At 38.4% G+C, this 23,579-nt stretch overlaps 1 protein-coding gene across 1 annotated transcript in view; it reads left to right on the plus strand.

The window, feature by feature from the left end:
* LOC138814151 (phosphatidylinositol 3,4,5-trisphosphate 3-phosphatase TPTE2-like) overlaps positions 1-23,579 on the plus strand; it is a 70,529-nt gene that overhangs the window by 26,602 nt on the left and 20,348 nt on the right. Inside the window, exons 8-17 of the mRNA XM_070003091.1 lie at positions 1,054-1,107; positions 3,827-3,880; positions 7,100-7,261; positions 8,602-8,721; positions 10,280-10,379; positions 10,498-10,561; positions 11,592-11,656; positions 15,700-15,760; positions 16,777-16,858; positions 16,959-17,047. Of these exons, the coding sequence (XP_069859192.1) occupies positions 1,054-1,107; positions 3,827-3,880; positions 7,100-7,261; positions 8,602-8,721; positions 10,280-10,379; positions 10,498-10,561; positions 11,592-11,656; positions 15,700-15,760; positions 16,777-16,858; positions 16,959-17,047 (851 nt within the window). The remainder of the gene's footprint in view (positions 1-1,053; positions 1,108-3,826; positions 3,881-7,099; positions 7,262-8,601; positions 8,722-10,279; positions 10,380-10,497; positions 10,562-11,591; positions 11,657-15,699; positions 15,761-16,776; positions 16,859-16,958; positions 17,048-23,579) is intronic.

Raw genomic sequence — 23,579 nt, forward strand, 5'->3', positions numbered from 1 at the left:
TTTCTTGCTTGCTATTGTTTTTAATGTAATTATAATGCACTACGTGATTCTTTTGTTTCTTTTGTATGTTCTTCCCCCATGGTATCACCCCTGTATTCACTGTACTTCACCCCAATGTTCTGCATTTTGAACATACATTTTTTTTGTAATCTGGGGAGGGGAGGGGATATAACAGAATGCTTAAATGGGGATGCAAGTTGACCCATTGTGATGATGAGGTGTTGAAGGTTGAAAACACACTTGACAATGTTGGGGGAGGAGGAGTTGGGGAGGTGGGGAGGGAAGGGATGGTAGGGGAAAAACAAAGGAGGAGGTTAACAATCCTTGATAGGTAATTTACTCATTCCCCTACTCATATAACTGTAACCCCTCTGTACTATATTTTTACAAATATATATGTATATATAAATATATGTATATATATATATATATATATATATATATATGATATTGTGGCTGGTTACCCATAACTTAAGCCAGTAATCCTAGCTACTCAAGAGGCTGAGATCTGAGGATAGAGTTTCAAAGCCAGCATGGGCAGGAAAGTCATTGAGACTCTTATCTCCAATTTAACCACCAGACATCCAGAAGCGGGGCTATGGCTCAAGTGATAGAGCTCTCACTTTGATTTAAAAAGCTCAGGGACACCACCTAGACCCAGAGTTCAAGCCCCATGACCGAACCTTCAAAAACATTGAGTCTGATCAATCTTTAGGCATTTCCTTGTGATTGTAAATGCACAGTCTCAATGTACTCCAAGCTCTCTGCAAATGGTCTTCCTTCCCCAGCATTCAGCATGCAGGAAATATAGGCATGCAGAATTATAACCAGCTTGAAATATTGCTTTCACAGAATTAATATGTCCTATTAGAATCATATTCTAGGAAAAGGACAGGTTGGATTCCCACTGAACGAGTTATATGTGTAAGTTTTAAAGTTTTAAAGATTAACTTGTCAGTTAAAGAGTAATTATAAATAATTTGACATGAGTAATTATAACTAATTTGAACCCTAACTGACATACTTTCTTTTGCATTTCTTTTAATCCTTTAGCAAAACTGCAGTGGAAACAAAACAAGTACTTCTAAGTGGATTAACAATTAGAATGTAAGATAAAATTTAAATTGTGTGTGTGTGTGTGTGTGTGTGTGTGTGTGTGTGTGTGTGTGTGTGTGTGTGTGTGTCTGTTTGACATGAGCAAACAGAGTACACTGCAGTGGCATCCAAGTGAACACAGATTTCCTTCAATACTGTTCAGACAGGAGATAAGTAACAACTCATTTAGGTGTCTAGCACAGGCAAGGTCCAATCCCCACAACAGTGAAGGAGAAAGAGAAAGGGAAAAGAAAAGGGAAGATGTGGAAGAAGAAGAAAAAGGAGAAAAGAAGGTGGAAGATGCAGAGGAAGGAGTAGAAGGCCAGTGCAGGAAGAGGACAAGAGGGAGGAGGGAAGAAGAGAAACAGATATTGCTGAGAGAATCATCATTCCTACAATTTGCCACTTAGTTACGACATGTGGACTCTCTGAGGAAGAAGATTATTTTTGAAAAACATTTCATTCTCTTTACCTGTACAAAGAGGTCTCAATTCAGTTACATTATTAGGAGGTAATAGTATGTAGGAAGAAACACTGTTTTCTGAAAGCCTTCAGCAGAAAACAATGAAACTAAGACTCCTAGAAGGAGTCATTATCCCACCAAACTGCTTCTCCCATGGTGCTTCTACCTCACCACGTGAGAGCCTCAATTCTACCCTCTTAAGCAGATTGGATGGAGCTCCTGCCTCACAGCTATGGTTTCTGAACCCTAACTGAGAGCAGAAAGGATAGGTTTAAGGTGATGGTGAGGAATGGAGGAATGATGAAAGAATCAGGAATCTAGGCACATTAAGAAGGGTCATATCTCCAAAGTGCAGCTGATCGAAAGGACTAATCACTGTTGCCACTGTCCTTTGATTTGGTTGTGAACACCTCAAGCATGAGTCTTGAGTTTTCTTACTTTATCATTAATAGTTTTTTTTAATTAAAAATAACAAGTTTCAGGGCTGGGAAGTTGGCTCATTGGTAGAGTGCTTGCCTCGCATGCATGAGGCCCTGAGTTCGATTCCTCAGTACCACATAAGCAGAAAAAAGCTGGAAGTAGTGCTATGGCTCAAGTGATAGGGTGCTATCCTTGAGCTGATGAGGTGAGGGACAGCACCCAGACCCAGAGTTCAACCCCCACAACTGACTAAATAAATAAATAAAATTAAAAAAAAATAACAAGTTTCAAACCAGGTGGAGGTTGAGATGTTAAGTATTGTGTTTTAAAGCCAGACCTGCCTACAAAGTTCATGAGCCTCCTATCTCCAATTAACCTGCAAAGTCTGGGAAATGGAACTGTGGCTTGTATGGTAGAGCTTGAGCCTCGAGCAAAGAATTCAGAGACAGTGCCAGGGCCCTGAATTCAAGCCGTCTCTGGGAAGACATTCTCAAGAGACCAGCTCTGAGACCAGCTCCATCAAGACTGAGGAAGGGACTAAGGCTTGGGACACTTGCCTCACACAGTGGCATTACTGTGTTACAGTGAGGAACACTTGTAGCATTCAGTTTTCTGCTGGAAGTCACCTCTGCTTCCTGTGTACTGATACCTTATGCTCGCTTCAATGGGATTGTCTTTCTTGAGCCAACTCTAGGACAGTCTCATATCAAATCAAGTGATAAAAATCGAGGAGACAAGAGGTTCACAAAATGACTCCTTTTATTGTTTGTTTGGCTTTGCCCCTATATATTTTTGGCCACTAGTTTGCTCGTGCATACTAGACACATCAATGAGCTGTTACTTCTTTTCTCACTCAAGTAAGGAGACAGACTTGTGGGCATTAGTGTCTTATGCCTATAATTCTAAGTACTCTTGAGATCTGAAGGTCATGGTTCAAACCCAGCCTAGGCAGGAAAGTCAAGGAAATTCTTATTTCCAGTTAACTTCCAGCCTTGGTTGGAGAAGCTAAGGGAGAGCAGCCAGGACTTAAAATCAAGCCTCAGTAGCACCAACACAAAAACACAAAAAGAAAGACGTATGCCTCCCTAGCACAAAGACAAACACAGGGTTTAAGTGCAAGGATGGAAAAAGAAATTCCAAGAATGCAACCCAAATGTAAGAAAATGTCAATGTACTCCTATCTGTCAAGGACAACTTGAAGATCAGATGACATAAAAGTTACTTCATGTTGCCAAAGGACAATGTAATGATAGAAAACAAAAAGGCACCTAAGCATCAATGCACCCAATTTCATGCAACAAACACCACTGAACATAAATGAGTAGATGGACCCCAATCATTTTAGACCCTTCCTAAATCCACAAGGAAATCAAAATCTAAAATCAACAAGGAAACCTGATTTCAGTGATGACATAGAACAAATGGAAGAAGACACCTGCAGGGTATTTCACTCAACACGCACAGAATAAATATCATCCAGCAACCCATGAAGCGTTTTCCAAAGGAAATAGTATCGGCATAGGGGCAGTAGTGTCCTCTTTTCTCATTTTCTTTTCTTTCTCTATTAGTACTATAGAGTAATTATACAAAAGAGTTTCTTTGTGGAGTATAAAGGAAGTCTTAATAAGTACGCATAAGAAAAGATTTTATTACTGCATGTCATCATACCACAGTGGAATTCAACTAGAAATAGACAGCAAGATAAACTACAGAAAAAGTTGAAATACGTGGAGATCAAGTAAAACACTTTTGAATGATTCATGTGTTAGTGAAGAAAGGAGGAATATGTAATCAAGTCTAGAAAATCGTTGAAGATGTCTGACAATATGCTTTGTTTTCATCCTTTAGTGATATACCATTTGATCCCACAACAGGACTTGAGGAAGGAAACAGCAATGAAAGGTGAGCTCTAAATACACATACACTCTCACCTATGTGATTTATACATAGTTACATGTATGTAAATACAGACACACAAGAAAGCATATTCACCAGAAAAAAAAGTGATTGAGATTAAAAAACTTTATTGGAAGTATTGATGACAATGCAGGGTCTTTGTGATTTTTTTCTAAGATTCTTTTGCTGTAATATCTCTATTTTAGCTGTTTGAAAAGAGAACTGTTAAGAATGCATGTTACTCCTAACTTATTGTAGTACCCAAAATGATGGAAGCCTCAGCAGAGTAAGAAACTGCTCTCCAGTGGCTCTATTGTCTCCACCTATAGGATAAAACAAGGTATTACTTGCCAGGCTCTTTCTCTTTTGATAAATGAGAAAGGGCTGGATATTAGGGGATTTTTTTTTTCTGGAACTGGGGCTTGAACTTAGGGCCCGAGGCACTGTCCTTGAGCTTCTTTTTGCTCAAGGCTAGCATTCTACTACTTGAGCCCCAGTGCTACTTCCAGCTTTTTCTGTTTCTCTGGCACTGAGGAATCCAACCCAGGGCTTCATGCATGCTAGGCAAGCACTCTAGCACTGAAACCACATTCTCAGCCCAGACTTTTTAACTTGAAATATGTTTCACTAAAATATCTTACCTCTAAGGTGTGTTTGCAGCCTGAAATAAAATTCTGTCTAATTATATGCTGGATGTCAATGTCAAGAGATGATTATTAAAAGACACGAAAATCATTTACTGCCCATGCCCACCCCTGATGTCTCTCATTTCATTGCTGTGGGAACTAGGCTGGCCAAGCTATAATGATTTGCCCAGGATGCCAGTTGTTCCTGGAAGAACTGGCATTGGAAGACAGCTCCCTCATACCATATGTGCTTTGTTTAGTTGTTGACTTAAAGTCTTCTTTTACCATTAAGTCAGGGTAAGAATTTTATATCCAAGGAAAATATTACAAAAGAACCAAACCTTGGTGTGTGTGTGTGTGTGTGTGTGTGTGTGTGTGTGTGTGTGTGTGTGTGTGTGTGTGTGTGTGTGTGTGTGTGTGTGTGTGTGTGTGTGTGTGTGTGTGTGTGTGTGTGTGTGTGGAGTAAAGAGAGAGAGAGTTGTTACCACATATATTCTGGATGAGAAGGTGAAAATCTCATAAATCAGAAATGTACACACTTCAGGTATTCATGGAAACCACTTAATTGTAAAACTGCTGAAGACTGTCCTTTTATTATTTTATTAATGTCCTTTTAAATTGATAGTATAAAGACCTTTGCTTTTGGCTATACTCATACTACATGCTAGAGAAACAAAATATGATTGATTTTATGTTTACTAATTTGTTACAGCAGCTACATCAAGAAAATTGCAAATCGAATTGTGTCATCAATAGCATTCAGGTATTCAGCATACTTCAGAAATAAAACATGTACATGACATTTAGCATCACTATTTGAAGGGAAAAGCATCTGAGAAAGTCAAAACAGAAAAAAACAATTTCTACTGTCAAGATGATGAAAACTAACCTATGTGCCCCTTCATAATAGAATCCAACTTATCTTGGAAAACTGACTTCAAATTTGCAAAGAAATGACATTTCACCAAGTCTATGTAATGGAATATTGCTATGTTTTTCCTACTTATAAAAATAAGTTGGGCACAGGTGGCTCATATCTGCAATCCTAGGTAAGATCTGAGGGACACCATTCAAAGCCATCCTGGGCAGGAAAGTCTAACAAATTGCACAGAAAAAGCCAGAACTGGCACTGTGGCTCAACTGGTAGAGTGCTAGTCTTGAGCAAAAGAAGCTCAGGGACAGTGCCTAGGATCAAAATTCAATCTCCAGGGCCAGAGAAAGAAAGAAAGACAGAGGGAAAGACAGAGGAAGCAAGGAAGCCAGACAGGCAGGAAGGAAGGAAAGAAGGTAAAAAGGAAGGAAGGAAGGAAGGAAGGAAGGAAGGAAGGAAAGAAGGAAGGAAGGAAGGAAGGAAGGAAGGAAGGTGACAGAGACAAAGCAACCAAGAAAGGAAGAAAGAGAGAGAGAAAGAAAGAGAGAGAGAAAGAAAGAGAGAGAGAAAGTAAGGAACGAAAGAAGGAAGAAAGGAAGGGAAAAAGGAAGGAAGGAAAGAGGGAAGGAAGAATAACACAACGAACAATGAATTGTTAAATTTAGATGTATAGGATGCATTCTATTAAGTCCCTTTAACATGTAATTAATTCTGGAACATGCTGCTTTGGCTTCCTCTCTACATGAGAAAATGATTTTATATTGTGCTTCACACTATTAAAAATTAATAATATTTTAATTTGACTTTCTAACAATACTTTGAAACCTATTCAATTCATTCCTTGATTATATAGTAAATAATACAATCAGCTAATTTGAAGTTTGCTTAACATATGTGAGAGAAAGACTTCAAAGTACTTAAGAGTGCAATTCCATAAATATTTATGGAACTGAATTCTTTTTCCTGTGCCCATTCCTGTATGTGGAAATATATAATCACCTACTAGTTGAAAACCTCATCAATAAAAGTCTTACACTCAAAGTGGAGTTTAGTAGGTTTGTGGCCTCAAGATTGCTGGCCAAGCATTCTACTACCACAATCAGTCTTCTAACCCTTCTTAATTCGGTTATTTTTGAGATAAAGTTCCACTCTTTGCTCTGACTGGCCTGGCCTTTAATCCTTGGAAGTCACCTCACTGAGCTAGCAGAAAGAACAGGCACAGATCATCACACCTGGCTTGTCTTGTTGAAATAGGCTTTGAGAATTTCTTTACTTGGGCTAGCTTTGACCTGTGATCCTCCAAAGTCTCACGGTGCCGTGCAGCACCGCACCCATCCCAAGTGGTCCTTCAGGGACTTAGGACAGCCTTCACTGAGGTTTAACTATTACATTCTGAAGCAATTACTGATTCATGCATCTTGAGAAATTCTCAAAGTTAAAGCGATTACACTGACAGGCTTGTCATTTTATTTCCATTTTTGTTCTAACTTGCAGTGTTATTTGGAGGTACCTATATAACATGAAGTATACTGGTTTGGTGGGAATGTTATTCACTCATCAATGCTTTTGGTCGATAAAAACCAAGTCATTTTGGGACATTCCTATGCACTATCCTCCTTCCTACCACTGGCCAACATAATCTTAAATAATAACATTTTCCCATCTGACCTGGCTTTAATAATTGTGAAACTGTAAGGAAAACTCTATTTATGTCTCTATTTACTTCAGGCTCTTGGGACTATTGCTCATTTTTGTTGATCTTGCATTGATGGTTACGGATATTGCAGTCACTTCAAGCAAGCTTTATATTCCTTTGGAATATAGAAGCATCTCCTTTGTGATTGCTCTCTATTTTCTTGTGGACATTCTTCTTCAAGTCTATGTAAAAGGGTAAGTTTTATTCTTTTCTTGAGCCTAAATCCAAATTGTGCTCTTATAACCCTAGGCTGTTTCTTCAACCAAGTAGCTCAGGCCCACTCTTCCCCTTAACTGTGTTCTGTAAACTCCTATTAAACTCCTTGCTTTAACACTAAAAATATTAAAAATACTACAGTAATTAGCAGGTCAACCCAACCAAATGTGCACCTTTTCAACATTATTCTTGGAGTCATGGTCCAAATCCAGATTCTCATCGACTAGCTTTATATTGCAACGGACTCTCCCCTGGTGTATTTTAGAAACTACCCAACAGTTAAAGCTTAAAGGATTTTGAAAGGGGCTAAGAAATTAATTAATGTGTCAACATGTACACTAAGAAGGAGGAACATGTATGTGAGGTCTGTTTATTCGTAACTTCATTGTGACTTGAATTTCCACTAAGATTTGATGGTATATGAAATACTAGATACTAGATCCTGCACAATCCCAAATTCATTAAAAGGCAAACTTTGGAAACCATCTAGAGGTGATCTGGGGAATGCTGATCTCATTAGTGAGATGTGGTATAGCAGGACAGTAATTGCTTTTTCCCTTTCCTGCTTGCTGGATTTCTGAGAAGGTGGGTATGTGAGACAAGCCTTAGAGATAGGCTGCTGTGGGAGTCAGGGACTGGACCTCCTAGCCTTCCTTTCTCCAGATCTTTTCAGAAGGCAGTTTGTGTTCTTTCCCTGATGACTTGTTCTCCTTATGCTTTTGAGCTAAGGAAAGTGATTCAGTGCCAGGTTAGTCAGAGCCTGCAAAAGGCTGCCCCAAAGAGAGAGGATGTTTTCCCTGGAGGACTATGCTCACCTGTGCAGGAGCCAGTCTTGGAAAGGAGCATGTGGTAGATGCAAGTCTGTCTTTCTTCCAGTAGCCCTTGGGAACGCAGTATGGGTGCAAGGCCAGATCATGAGTTCACAAGAGCCGCTCCTACCCCTCTCATAAGCTCCTCATATACTCAGAGCCTACTGCTCTAAGGATATTATGATGTACTGAGCTCAACAGAAATGTACACTTGCACTTTTCTTCTCCCAACTACATAGAAGGCAGTGCATGTCTCTTGTCCAGTACTGTGGGTAGATCACTTACTAAGTTTCAATTGCCATGCTCTAGGCAAGTGTGTAATAAATACAAATTTACTACTTGAAAACTTTCCACAAATATTATATTTTACCATCATCTAATCTAGACAATACATTTAAAGAATCTAGTAGAGTACCGATTTTAATGAAGTGCAATCCAGGAAATTTTTTGTTCCTAAGATTTTCCTTTATCCTCTTGGAGAAGATAACCATTTTTATTCTCTTTTACAGGAACAAGCATTATTTTTCTGACATACTTAACATCTTAGATGCCATCATCATAGGAATCATTCTACTTATCGATGTCACATACATATTCTTTTATGCTGGATTTTTTAAAGATATTCAAAGGTAGGGAACATAACTGCCAGCTTTCCTTTCTTAAATTTGTTTCTTTATTTTTATTTTTCTTGTCTTTAATTCTGTATATTGAACAGTTTTCTTAAGTTCGGTACTTAATAACCTCTTTGAAATGAAATATTTAGAGAAGGTACATAGATTGAATGGTAGAGGCCTGCTTAGCAAGTGTGAGGACCTGAGTTCAAATGACAGTACCACAAAACATGAAAAAAAGGAAAATGTTATTACATTTTCATACCCTGGGAAAACTAAGGATGATAGCATTTAGTTTACAGCCAGGAAAAGATGTATTCACTAAAGTACCTTCACTTGGATACTGAAGATGGAACATCATTTTGAAACTCTCCCAAAATTCCCCTTTGTGTTTCAACTACAAACTCATTACTCTTGAAGCTCTACCAATCTGAGCATTTCCATAATCATGAGAGTATTGACATGAATATGTGTAAAGTTTGAGTGACTCCAGTCCTAATATTCTAAAAAGTAGCAACTGGAAACCAGGAGAGTGACATATACGGCAACCCAAAGTATGAATTTTGCAGTGTCATTCTGGTTAAAAATGAAGAATTTTAAGGCAAAGTTAAAGCAGGAAGGGATTAGATAGTGAAATTGTAGTGGATGAGGGCTTGATATCTGTCTGCCTGTCTCTCTGTCTCTGTCACTGTCTCTCTAGAAATGAGATAGAAAAGTACAAATGTATATTTGGAGATTGATGTTAGGGGTTTTTTAGCTGTATCAGTAGAAGTCAAATAAGTAGATTCCTTTTACCTTACTTTCCCAGAGTTCCAATGTGATCCCCAAGTAAATATGTAATGTGATAGGCTTGAGAGCTTGAAAATAACCTCAGTCATTAGGGTTCTCCAATGGGCCACCTCAACATCACTTGTTGTCATGCAAGAAAACACTCTGGGCTCCACCCTTGACCACTGGGACTTGCAACCTGTGGTTTAACCACTCCTCCCAGATGACTCTTGTTTGTACACGTCCACACCAGCCAATATGCTCAGGAACTGTCTCAGTCTGCTGCCTGCCTGCTATGCATGAAGTAGCTGTAGGGAAGCTACTGATGTTACTGAAGGAGTAACACAAGTATACCAGAAACTAGTTCATTTGGGGGAAAAATAACATGTGCTCAGCTTAAACTCGTATATTCAGTCTACAAATTCCAATGGGTTTATTACTGTTTCTCTAGATTGTAATTTCTCAACTTGAGTATATTTGTATTTTCGACAAGACAAATGTTTACTGTGGCAACGGACGGGAGGGAAAAAATTCTCAAAATCTTCCTCAATTTCCATTAGCAGCATTCCTAGATCTGATTAGCATCTGCATTTACTTGGTTGTAACAACTAAAAGTATGTCCACATGTTACCAAATGTCCTCTGGGCATAGGAGTAGAGATGACTTGTAGAGCACTAGTGTAGCCTGCGAAAGCCATGGGGGGGATGAATAGCAACACATACAGACATAAGTATTTAACTTATGGAGGAACTCTTCTATTTCTGAACTAAAAAGGAATCTTTTCAACTTTATCTATAAATTTATTTAGAATGTCTGTGTTCTTTCGACTACTGAGGCTTGTAACACTTATGCGAGTATTCCATCTTGCCAATCAGAAAAGACATCTAGAAAGAGGAATCAGAAGACTGGTAAGTGGGCAGAACATGGTTTCTTCCTATACATGTAAGACTTTTCCATAGCAATATAAAAATCTTTCTGGTTATATTTCTATTTTTACAGATTAATCATTTTTGTTTTAATTACCAGGTGTCTGGTAACAAGCGTCGATATGACAAGGATGGATTTGATCTAGATCTCACCTATATCACTGGTTTGTGAAACTTTAACTGTTGATTTACTTATATTAATTATATTACTGGGTTTTGAAGTTTAACATATGATTGATTTACATTCATTTCACATTTTAATTAGCAGTAATTATATTCTTTTTGAAAGTTGTACCAAACTACAATATTTATATCTAAGCCCTGTTGGTTTGTGCTTTTTGTTTTTGATTTGTTATTGCTTTTTTTTTTGGTGGTACTGGGTAGTGAACTCAGAGCCTTGTGCTTGCCAGAAAGGTACTCTACCACTCAGGACACACTACTAGTAATGGTTATTGCTTTATGTCCCAGCTTTTCTAAGCAAAATTCTTCTACTCCTATGCCATTAATTGAGATGAAGTCCTGCAACGTTCTCCTGATTTTTGCCTCCCAAGTAGTTGAACTTTTCAAGCTTCAGCCAACATGCCTACACTTTTTCCATTCACTATATGCCCTTCTTGTGCTGTCTCTTCCTTTCTTTGCCTTTTTCTTTCTCTTTCACTCTCTCTTTCTTCCTTCCTTTCTTTTCTTCTCTCCTTCCTTCCTTCCCATTCTCTTTCTAAATAGTCTTTCTCTATGATGACACAGACTACTGTGTTAGGGTAATATATCGGTAAGTTACCTCTGGACACAGAAAATCTCATACATTTCAAAACAAGACTACTTGGTGACTACAGAACAGGTGGCACAGATTTTTCAGGTGGCTTCATTGGCATTTCATTTAGAATTTCTTCCATTTCAAGCATCCAATAGAGGCCTTGTCTTCTCATACCCTAGAGAATGAGGTCACTACTCATCAACAGGTTTACTGAGCCAAGAGGGCTACAAAGCACTAAGCACCAGTTGACCCCAAGGAATAACGGGCCAGCTTTAACTTCTATTCAATTGCATAATTGAATACATCATCTAGTTTATGTCAGCTTCTATCCTCAAAATTCTTTTGTCCTCAGAGAAAAGAATTTGGGTAGATGTAGAATAATTTCTGTGATATTTTCCATCTATAATGACATTCATATTAGTGATTCTTTTGATTTCCAGAACGGCTAATTGCTATGTCATTTCCATCCTCTGGGAAACACTCATTCTATAGGAATCCCATGGAGGTAAGCCTATTCATGTAACAAGTACAGAACACTATGAACTCAAGAGCTTAGTGTTGACCCAGGCAGGGCAGTATTCTGCAAGCTTATTCTTTCAGCTGAAAAATCATACTAGGTAGCACGGTACCAACTTGCTTTTGTTTATGCAAACCACTGCCAACCTACTTATTGGTAAGAGTAGGCCTTTATTTCACTCAAGATACTGGGGTTTGTAAATATGAATTGGAGTTCATGGAGTGGTTCAAATGATTAGGTACAGGATTGGCTACTTTGCTGGGCTTATCTAGGCATCTCTGAGCCTAGCTGGCCATCTGAGGACTAGCTAATCTGATACGGCTTAGCTAGTTGCCTCCTAGGATGTCTCTTCTCCCAGGCAGTTAGGTCAGCTGAAATGGTCTCAGGAACAGCAAGCAAATGAATGGAATTACGTCAAGGCTAAGGCTTGAAGTGAACATTGTGTGGCCTTGAATTCCTTCTATTACACAAAAGGAATGACAAAACCAGTCCAGAATCAAGGAGCAGAGAATAGACTCCATTCCAGATGAGAGGAACTGTGGCCATGTGTGTGGTCTTTTGGGGAGAAGGAGAAAAAAGTATAAAAAAATATATGTTCTTACACATAAACTCCCCTAAATTTTTATAAGGGAAATCCTGCTTCAAAGTCTCTAGATGACTAAGCTAATTTTAACACAATGAAGCTACTTACTATGAAATTAGATTAAATTTTGGCTTAGGAAATATGTATGTATGTATACTTCTGTAATTCACCCTGTCCTCCCTTAATAAAATATAACCACAGATCTGTATGTGGATGCATATACATAAATACATTCGATTGTCACTTCATGACAGGAAATGTTCTGTTGGGTGAAAATTCACTGAGTGAACATCAATGAATGTAGTTAAAGGAAGCTAGAGGACTCCTCAGCAGCCTTATCATATAAGACTACTGGTGTATAAGCTGTCCACTCATTATCCAAAATTAGCCTCAGGCCTAAATGGTCCTTTCCCAACATAAGACAAAATGGGCAAGCACCTTCATCATCAGAAAAATGCAGGTCCAAACCACAATGAGATCACACTGCAATATCCCCCAAACACTGGCAGTTTTCAAATAGATAGGGATAGCACAAACTTGCAAGGATTTTGAGAAAGGAGATCCCTGGCATGTTCTTGGTGGGAAAATCAATTAGCACAGCCATTGTAGAAGATAATGTGGGGGTTCTTCCAGAAAAAGAGAAATACAATGAGCCTATGATCCAGTAATACTACGACTGGGTATTGATGTGAAATAAAGACATCAGTATATGCCACAGACACAGGCACCCCTGGTTAATAGCAGCACTATTCAGGACTGAATAACCAAGAGATGAAAACAGCCTCCTAAGTGTCCTTTCACAGATGAATGGATAAAGGAAGTGTGGCACATATACAGGAGAGAGTATCGTTCACTCATAAAACAATGAAATATTGCTTTTGTTAACAACCCAGAAGTTCTCTATTAAGTAAAATAAGCCTACAGGCTAGAATGTAGTATGTGGAATATAAGAGTATTGATCTCAAAGAAATTGAGAATGGAATAGGGACTACCAAAAACTGGGGAAGGTCAAAGAGAGAAAGGTTGGAGGAAGGTTAATCAATGAGTGAGAAACTGCAGTAAAATAATAGTCAACTGACTGCTGAGCTGTTGCACAGTGGTGTGATTACAAAAACAGCATTTTATGATCTATTTCAAAAATCAAGAATAAAGGATTTAATATTATATGAATACTTCACACAATAGTTGTATTTAACCTGATTTAGGTACATATATGGGTATCTATGTATGTATACACACACACACACACACACACACACACACACACATATGTATACCGGCTGTTTGTGACTCAGAATCTCATGTGGTACTTATAAATTTGCACAACTTTTATGCTTCCATATGTATCAATAAAGAACAAAATATATTTAAATGAAAACCATCATTATTTAATAATGTAGAATATGTATGCTTATATAACTCAACTTATATTGAAGTATACTCAAACTGCACTCATCTTAAATGTATCTATCAATGCAATTATGGATAAGCGCGTGCAACCAACACCTCTACCAAACTGTTCAATATTTTTGGTACATTTTAGTCACTACCCAAACACTCAACAAAGTTTCTTATTACCACAGATGAGTTTTAATCATTCTTGAATTTCTCATAGTAGAATCATATAATACCTGCTTTGTAACTGACTTCCTAGTAGCAAAATGAATTCTGTCAGATTTATTCAATAGTTTTGTGCCCTGGTTATTCTTTTAAAAACAGAATTAATATTAATTGCTCTATGGATAATCTGTGCACACCAATTATATAGTTATATACTGCTCCAAGAGTCAGCAAACTCATTCTATTCTGAAAATCCACTTGACAGAAAGGAAAACCTACAAACAAAAAAATAAAGCTGAAGGAAGAGATGCAAATTTGGCAGCTAAAAGTTTTTGGCTGGTAACATAGAGCTCACAACTTTAAATATAGGAGTTTGAAAATATTTACGCTATACATTTTGCTGTGTGTTTATCTGTACATAATAAACAGCACACTCATTGTCAAAGCAGCATGTTCAACAATACTTAATTCACTTCCCATCTTTCTGGGTAAAGCATTCTGTGATCAGTGATATTGTGTTGTCAATAGGTTGAACTGAAAACTGAATTAATTACCACCTGCCTAACATGGGGCCAATAATGTTTTAGGATTGGGCTCAAGTTCATTTCTCATGTGAGTCAAAACAAAGACATTATTCTTCCTGGAATGAGCTCTAGACTGTTGCTTTCTCTCAGTTATCCACCACTTATCTACTTGGGCTATTGACAAATATCCTGATAAATTACTGATCCTTTTTCCACTTGTAATCAAAGAATCTAAAAATAATCTATCTTCATAAACATCTATAAACCATGAACCAGCCAAAGCTTACATCCACTGACTGAATTAAGAATTAAGTCTTTCACTTTTGCCAGAGTGGAGTCTCAAAGCTAAGCTATGTTGTGCAGTTCTCGGGTAGACTGGGACATAAGACATAGAGCTGCTTCAGTAGTCCATGTTCGATGACTACCGCATATCCTTGTTATGGAATGACTAGCTAAGCAATCTCTAGTAAACAATTTCAAGTCAAGATCCACTCAAGTGCACCTTCATCTCTGCACATTCTTAACTCCTGAAGAGTTTAAGCAGGTCACATGTTCCTCAGAATTCCTCAAAGGGAGGAAGTTTCAGGATTGTATTTTGAACAACACTGAACAGATAAGGCAGAGAGGGTCAAAGTGCAGATGTGTGGGACCCACCCACAGTTACTGGAGAAACAACAAAATGAGGGCATATCAACAAGTTTGGCCACTACTGTTTTCATGCAAGCACACAATATACCTTTGTCTCTAAGTCAAGGTAAAGTTACTTTTACAGGGAAATAAACTGTGAGATCACTAAACATTGAGTACCCAACCCCTCTACTTTGCATCTATGTTCTTCATCTTAGCCAAGCTCTTCTGCAGTCAATTCACAGTCACCCAGTGCTCCAGCAAGAACAGGATTCACAATAATCAACTTGTGACAAAAGTCCCCTCACACAATGCCTTCTTGTCATCTTGAAGACAACAACAGAGAGCTACAGACCACTGGCCAGGCCTCCAGGCTGAGCTAATGGTCAATCAGGCCCAGACTTGGGATCCATTTACCATTCCTACCTTTCTACCTCCAATACCTTTCTGCTTAATCTGAAGGCCTATCTGTAGATGGCTAGGATGTAGAAGCCATGAAAGCATAGCTGCCATGTGAAAACATTTCCTTTCTTTGCCCCTCAAAACAAGGGGAAAGCTACTATGAGCTCTAAGTGGGCAGAAAGAAGCATCTGGCAGATTGCAGAAGACCAGGAGGTTAAGGCTGTCACAAAAAGGCTTTCCAAGAGTAGACAGCAGATTTTCCTAGTATCTCTAAATAGTTGTATAAACGAGTTACATTCAACAAAGCAGTTTATGAATATATTTCTCTTTTTTAGGAGGTGACTCGATTCTTGGAAAGCAGACATGCTGAACATTATTTTGTATACAACCTTTGTAGTATGTACATGACTTAATATTTTTGCTACTATAGATAGAAAACATGTAAGAAAATGACTTCTTTAATATTTCATCTCATTGTAAGTATTTACTGGTGGAGAGTTAGATCAGAAATTTCTATTTTGTCTGGTCCTCTTTGGTAGGAAAAGATAGCTTGGTGGCACATTGTACCCTAAGGGGGAGACAGGCCAGTGAGAGCAAACGTGCTGAGTTGGCGATGAAGCATTCAGGAAAGTCCTGCTCAGGCTCTTAGGCTTATGCAGGTGTTCCTGTGTTTGGTGCCACATTCTGCTGAATACAATTCAGCAGGTATGTTCTCTGATTTACCAGAAGTGGGTGGTGATGAGAACAAAGCACTTGATGAGAAAAGACAAAAACAAAGACAAAAAGTCAAAGACAGAGTATACTCCCCAGTTTCTAGTTATGTCTGTCTGCATTTTGTTTACTCCTGTCTATACATTAAATCCTGTCTATACATTAATGACCATTATCAGGGACTGAGCATTTAGACAGTGCCATTGACCTCTGCTTCATGGTACACAAGTACCATAATAGAATGAGCAGGCTGCTGGAATGTTAAAAGTGAGGAGTATGAAACAACAAATTGAGTTGAGATTACCTAAGGTGAAAAAGCCACTTACTATCTTAGAATCTGTCCTTAAAGCCCTTTCCTTTGCTCTTTGCTCCACTGGCCTGCCTGCCTCCCTCTTTAGGGAACATTGTGCTGTTGATCTTAAGAATCTACATGACTTAGGAAATGGGAAAGTGTGAGAAAAATGAGAGAAGGGATAACAGGTTTGACAAGAAATGTACTCTCTACCTTATTTATAACCATGAGTCCTCTGCACATTAACTTGACAATAAAATTAAATTTAAAAGTACCATTTTAGAACAACAGAAGCCTCCCAGATAGCTTTTGAAGCTACATAAGAAATTCCTTATGGAAAATTTAAACTTCATGCCTTACTTTTATCTCATTAAGCATAGAGCTCTGACACATACATCATTTCTTCCAGGCGAACGATCTTATGACCCAAAGTATTTTCATCATCGAATGCATAGAATAATGATAGATGATCACAATGTTCCTTCTCTCGAGTAAGTTTTATGCCACACTGATTGCCAGAAGAGCACTAAATTTGTTGGGCTTGAATTGGGGGAATGAGTTTTAATTAACTAAAATTCTTTCTTAAACAAGAGAGATGATTTTGTTTTCAAAAGAAGTCATTGCCTGGCTATCCAAGGATCCTCAGAACATCATTGTGATTCACTGCAAAGGAGGAAAAGGTAACAATGTTTTCCTTTCTGTTTCCATTTGCTAAAGATAATTGAAAATAAATATTGAAGGACTAGCAGAGATGCATACTGGAATTTTTCAAATAAGAAATTCCTATAGATTAATAGTTGCTAAGATTTTAATAGTGATTTGAATGCTGAAAGAAGGAACGAAGGATAAAAGCAAACTAGAGAAGGGGAAAGTAGAAGAAAGGAAGAAAGGAACAAGCACTAAGGAAGGCTGAGTTTATTTTCCCTTACATTACCCATGATCTGAGTTTCTTCCTTTTGGGTTTTCCAGTTTATATATGTCAAATATGAAGTGTTTATCTTCAGGATGTTAGAGCACTTTTATTTTGAGACTCTTCTTTTTTCTCTTTTCCCTGACAAAACTGTACTTATGTGTGATGCACAATGTATTATTTTTATATTGATATACATTGGGGAATAGCTGAATCTTGAAGCTAGCTAACAAATGCATTCTCTCCTTGGGCCCTTAAGTTCCTCTTCCTTGTTAACTAGAGACATTGAGCATTGTTTCATACACTTGTTAGCCACTTGCATGTTTCCTTTTCAGAAAAGTCTTTCCAAGTCCTCTGTCCTACCCTACCTCCTACCTCCTTTTCATTCTTGGGACTTCCAGGTGATTTGGTTGCCATTACTACAGATGGAGCACAGGGCCTCATACTTCCTAGGGCACTCTACTACTGGAGCCTCACACACTCCTAATCCCTTTTTGCTTTAGTTATTATTCACCTAAGGGCTCACTTTTCATGCTGCCTCCAGGAAGGCCTAGTCTGTGCACCTCCCACTTTACATTTTTCACATTCATAGGTGGGATAATGGACATACACTGTGATCCACAACTTTTGACTTGAGATGAAATCTTGCGAATGTTTGTGCCTGACCTTGAATGACAGTCCTCCTTATTGCCATACCTGAATAGGTAGGATTAAAGTGTGAGTCACCTTGCCTGGCTTTCAGTTTGTTGTCTTTTGTTTAGTTTAGTTTTGTTTGAGACAGGATTTCCCTATATAGGCCAGGATAGTCTCAAACTTGTGATCTTCCTGCATCTGCTTCCTGAGTGCTGTGAAGCCAGGGATGGATGCCACACCTACCTCAGTTCTCCCCCGGCCCCCTGCCACCGCCACCGCTTTTTTTCTCTTTTGTTACAAAAGATGAATTTATTTTCTTGGCCTTGTGTTCAGTTTCTTACATCTTTTTGAATATTCCCCCACTCCACAGGTCATGTCTTTGCTCAGCTGATTACCTACTTTTCTGTGCAGAAGCATCGTGCTTTCATGCAGTGTCAGGTATTTTTTACTTTGACAGTCTCCATTTGTTGACTTCTATTCAAAAATTATCTGTGCCAAACCAGTGTTACAAAGCAATTCCCCATTTTTGGGGGAGTTCGTAGAATAATCCTTCCTCTCCAATCATTTGGAGTGTTGTGTATTTCATCCTTGGGCTCCTGTATATTCACTTGTACCAGTATCATTTATTTATTTTTTATTTTTATTTTTTTTGGGTCCGGTTATGGGGCCTGAACTCTGGGCCTGGGCACTGTCCCTCAGCTCTTCAGCTCAAGGCTAGCGCTCTACCACTTGAGCCATAGCACCATTTCCGGCTTTTTTTTCTTTTGGCTTATGTGGTGCTGAGGAATCGAACCCAGGGCCTCTGGCATGCAAGGCATGCGCTCTACCACTGAGCCACCTTCCCAGCCCCTCAAGATTGGTTACTTAGAAATTCATCAATTTATTTCTTCGTTCTCTATTCTATTCTACTGGTCTAAATTAGCTCTAGATTCCATTCTACTTGTCTCTATTTATTTTTTTTCCATTAGTATTTAAGGTTATTTTTAAACTTTGTGAGAAACTTAAGGTTATGGAAGCCAAGAAAGATAGCATTTTCCAAATTACCACTGGAATAGTAAGTAAAATAACTTCTTTTTATTTTTTAATCCTTTCAAATTTTAATTTCATTTTATTGTATAGATGCTGTATAGAGGGGTTATACAGTTACATGAGTAAGGCAATGAGTACATCCCTTGGCCAGCATTGTTACCCCTTCCCTTGCTGTTCACCCGTATGCCTTCCCCCCCACCTACCTCACTCCTCTCTCACCCACCAAACAAAGTTGTAAAGTTCATATCCAACATAGTGTCTTGTGGGTATCATTGGTGCAATGGATAGTCCTGTGTCCTTGTTTCGGTATTTTGATATTCGCCTTCCCCTCCCCAAATTAGACAAGATGCAGGGTACCAAAATCAAGTACAGTGACAACAGGAGATATACCATAAAGGGTAGAACATACAAAGGAAACAAGAGAAATCACAGACTACATTAAAAACCACCACAACAAAGAAAGACCTCTTGTGTCCATATCTTGGGGTTTCTTTCACTTAGCATCATCTTATATGGTCATATGTACATAGCTTTTGAGCTTTTCTGCTCATCTGATAAAAATTATCCTAGATCTATACTACCTATTGCAAATGAGGGAAACCAGGGGACCTATATTTCTTTGGGTCTGGCTTACTTCACTTAATATGATTTTGTCCACGTCTTTTCATTTCCTAATAAATGGGGTGGTATCATTCTTTCTGATGGAAGCATAGAATTCCATTGCATATATATATATGTATATATATATATACATATATATATATATGTATACCACACATTTTCTTGATCCATTCATCTACTGAAGGGCATCTGTGTTGATTCCATATGTTAGCTATGGTGAATAATGCTGTGATAAACATAGTTGTGCTGGTAGCTTTAATATGGCCTTGTTTGTGATCATTTGGAACCTCCACACTTCTTTCCAGAGAGTAAAATAACTTCGAAAAATATTTATTATTTGTTCATTGCCGATATTTTAAAAAAGCTAATTTAAGTGCCTGTAGGTTTTCTTCCACTTAGCTTGGTGCTTACAATAGTCATCTCTGTGTATTTTGCAATTTTTAAGAAAAATGAACAATTACGTTTTGGGCAGGTTTTTTTTTTTAATACAGTGAATTTCAAGAAAACATAACAGTAAAAACTGTCATCTATTGCAGTAGAGTCAAATTTTAGCACATTAGTTAACAAGCAGGTTTTGTGTTCAGAGGTGGAAATATTCTGAACCATGGAAATGTTTAAAGACCATGGCAAAATGAAGACAATTGCTATGGTTTGGAACTTGCATGTTCCCAAAGTCCCATGTATTAAAAATTGGGTCCTCGGCCCATGGTACTGGTGGAATCTTTAGAAGATGGGGCCTCAAAGAAGGATGCTAGATTCCTGGACTCATGAGTCTGAAAGGGGTATTGGGACCCTTCTTTGTTTCCTCGACACTTATGATGTGAGCAGTGTCTTCCATCATGTGTCCCACTCTGATGCCCCGTGTGTCTCAGATCCCAAAGCAACAGGACAACTGACCCAGACTGCAAGCAGGCTCTGCCACCATGAGCCAACATAAACCTTTTCTGCTTTTGATTAGCTTAGGTATTTTATCACCGCAGCAGAAAGCTGACCTAAATATGTGAATTGAGCCATATGAAACTGCCAGAGTTTCATCTTTTTGTTTGCCTATATGTTGTATGGCTCAACGTAAAGCAACATGATGCAAGAAGTTGGATTCAGTTTCTTCATTAATGCTAATCAGATTCTGGAAGTCTTCATTTTACCTTTTTACTTTGCTGATCAGAGGGGATTTGCATGATCCTGTGTTCACATGTCTTTCAATAAGTTTTCTTCTGGGTTGTTTGTAAGGGTTAGTTTTTATCTTCTTTGTTCCCAAACAGAGCAGTTGCTTTTTCCAAGTGTAAATTCATCCTGTCTTGCTGTCTTCCTCTGCACTGCTGCCTTGATATTGCCACTGTCCCATGACAGTCAAGATGTTTTATTAGTGTTTTATACTAGTTCTTTAAAGATTGGAGTGAAAATATGGGGAAATAGTATAGACTGCAAATATCTTTCACACTGTGCAGTCTTTCACATTTCATTGCCCTATTTTGTCCAATGTAGTATATTTAAGGTTTTTGTTGTGTAGGGTATTTTGTTTATAATTTTGGATGTAGTGAATTGTGTGTACGGGTGCTCACTCTGTGTGTGTATGTGTCTGTGTGTCTGTGTTTCCTACATTTTATTATGTTTAAGGAATTTACCGGAGGCACTGGTAGCTCAGACCTGTAATTATAGCTACTCAAAATGCTGAGATTTGGGTGGTTGTTGCTCTAAGCACAGTGAATTATGCTTTCTAAAGTGGCAGTTATTAGCAATTTAATTAAACCCACTTACTTCAACCAAGTTCTCCATAAATTCTTTTGGACTTTGTGGTTGCTAATGAGATCATGTGAAAATAAGAAGTTGTGCTTTTTTTAACCTTTTAAATCCTTTTTACACCCCCACCTCCAATGTTGACCAGACTCTTCAATACAGTTGAATTAGAAATACAGATAATGACAGATTTTTTTGTTGTTTGTTTCTGGTCATAAAGGAAAAGCTGTCATCATGTCACCTGTTATTTTAGGTGGCAGTCTGGGGCTTTAGATCTAAAGCGATGTTTTTTTGTTTTTTTTTTTTCGTAATGAAGGATGAATGTTGGATTCTATTAGAAGCTTTTCCTGAGTCTTTGAGTTGGTAATATGTTCTTTCCTTCTTTGTTCATTAGTGTAATTAGTTGCACTAATTACTAAGTGATAAAGTAACTTAGATTTGTGAAACCGGTGTAGTTTTACTGTATTAATATTTCGTCCATTCCTGGGGTACTTCTAATGCATTAACACTTAATCCATTGCTGGATTCCAGTTGTTAAGAATTTGTTTTATCAATGTCATAAGTGAAATTGGCTATAATTCTTCCTTTCTCAAATTAATCTTTTTCACTTTCAACTTCATAAGACCATGTTCAATTGTTTTTCCTGTTAATACTCTGGGTGAATCTGTGTAACTTAGTATTATTCTTTCTCAAAGCTATGAGAATTTAGTCTTAGCCAGGCACTGGTGGCAAAATAACTGTAAATTATACAACCTCCTGAGTAACTAGGATTACAGGTATGAGCCACCAGTGTCTGTGGTAAAATCCCTTTTGTGTGTGTGTGTGTGTGTGTGTGTGTGTGTGTGTGTGTGTGTGTGTGTGTGTGTGTGTGTGTGTGTGTGTGTGTGTGTGTGTGTGTGTGTGTGTGTGTGTGTGTGTGTGTGTGTGTGTGTGTGTGTGTGTGTGTGTGTCCGGTTGTGGGGCCTGAACTCTGGGTCTGGGCGCTGTCCCTCAGCTCTTCAGCTCAAGGCTAGCGCTCTACTACTTGAGCCACAGTGCCACTTCCGGCTTTTTTCTTTTTGCTTATGTGGTGCTGAGGAATCGAACCCAGGGCCTCAGGCATGCAAGGCAAGCACTCTACCTCTGAGTTACCTTCCCAGCCCTTTGTTAAAATTCTTAAACATAATAATAGCTATGAACCCCCCCCACAATTTCCTACACCCAAAATTACAAACAAAATAATCTATTTTATAAGTTACATTGTAACTTATAAGGCCCATAAGAGTTACAAGGGCCAGGCAGTGGTGGCTCACACCCGTAATCCTAGCTTATAAGGAGGCTGAGATCTGAGGATCACAGTTCAAATCCAGCCTGAGCAGGAAAGTCTATGAGACTCATCTCCAATTCACTACCAGATAACCAGAAGTGGCATTGTGGCTCAAGTGGCAGAGTGCTTGTCTTGAGCTGAAGAGCACAGGGACAGCGCATAGGCCCAGAGCTCAAGCCTTATGACCGACAAAAAAAAAAAAAAAAAAAAAAAAAAAGCAACACAAAGAAAATCTATGCTTAGTGTTTTGAAGAACAACCTCCATACTGATTTCCACAGTGGATGGACTAATTTAAATCCCACCAACAGGATACCAAAGTTACTTCTTGCCTTTCCCCTCCATCCTTGCCAGACTTTGCTGCTGTTTTCTCATGCTTGCTCATCTGATTTGGTTGATGCAACCTTAGTGCAGATTTTATTTATATTTTCTTTATGGCTAACGAACTTGAAAACTTCATTTATCTAATGGTCATTTTTACTTCTGAGAACTGTCTCAGTCTGAGTCTCACTTGACATTTAAGATATTTTGTTTTTGACTATGTATACATCCCAGCCAGGTATACTGGTGGCTCATTCATATAACTGTAACTACTCAAGGAAGGTGAGATTTGTGGCTCATGGTGCAGTAGCAACCCAGGCAAAAAATCCATGAGACAGTTGCCTCCAGTTAACAAGCAAAAAGCAAGAAGTGGAGGTATGACTGAAGTGGTAGAACACCTTCTCTGAACAGAAGCATTCAACAAAGTTCATGAGTTGCAGCCCCCCTACCAGCGTGAGTGAGTGCCACACGTCTCTGAAACTGATAGAACCTCAGTTTTTCTTCCTAATGCTAACATATATTCCTCACAGACCTATTAAGATTATGTGGTCTATAACTCAGTAGGTAAGTGTTAACTGTTTTCTCTAGGGACTGCTATTTATATGTGTTACTATAATTATATCAAGCAATCAAATACTATATCAATCTGAACAGAAT

The sequence above is a fragment of the Dipodomys merriami genome, unplaced genomic scaffold, assembly GCF_024711535.1.
Source record: "Dipodomys merriami isolate MVZ:Mamm:240054 unplaced genomic scaffold, mDipMer1.0.p SCAF_6, whole genome shotgun sequence".
NCBI classification, from domain to species: Eukaryota; Metazoa; Chordata; class Mammalia; order Rodentia; family Heteromyidae; genus Dipodomys; species Dipodomys merriami.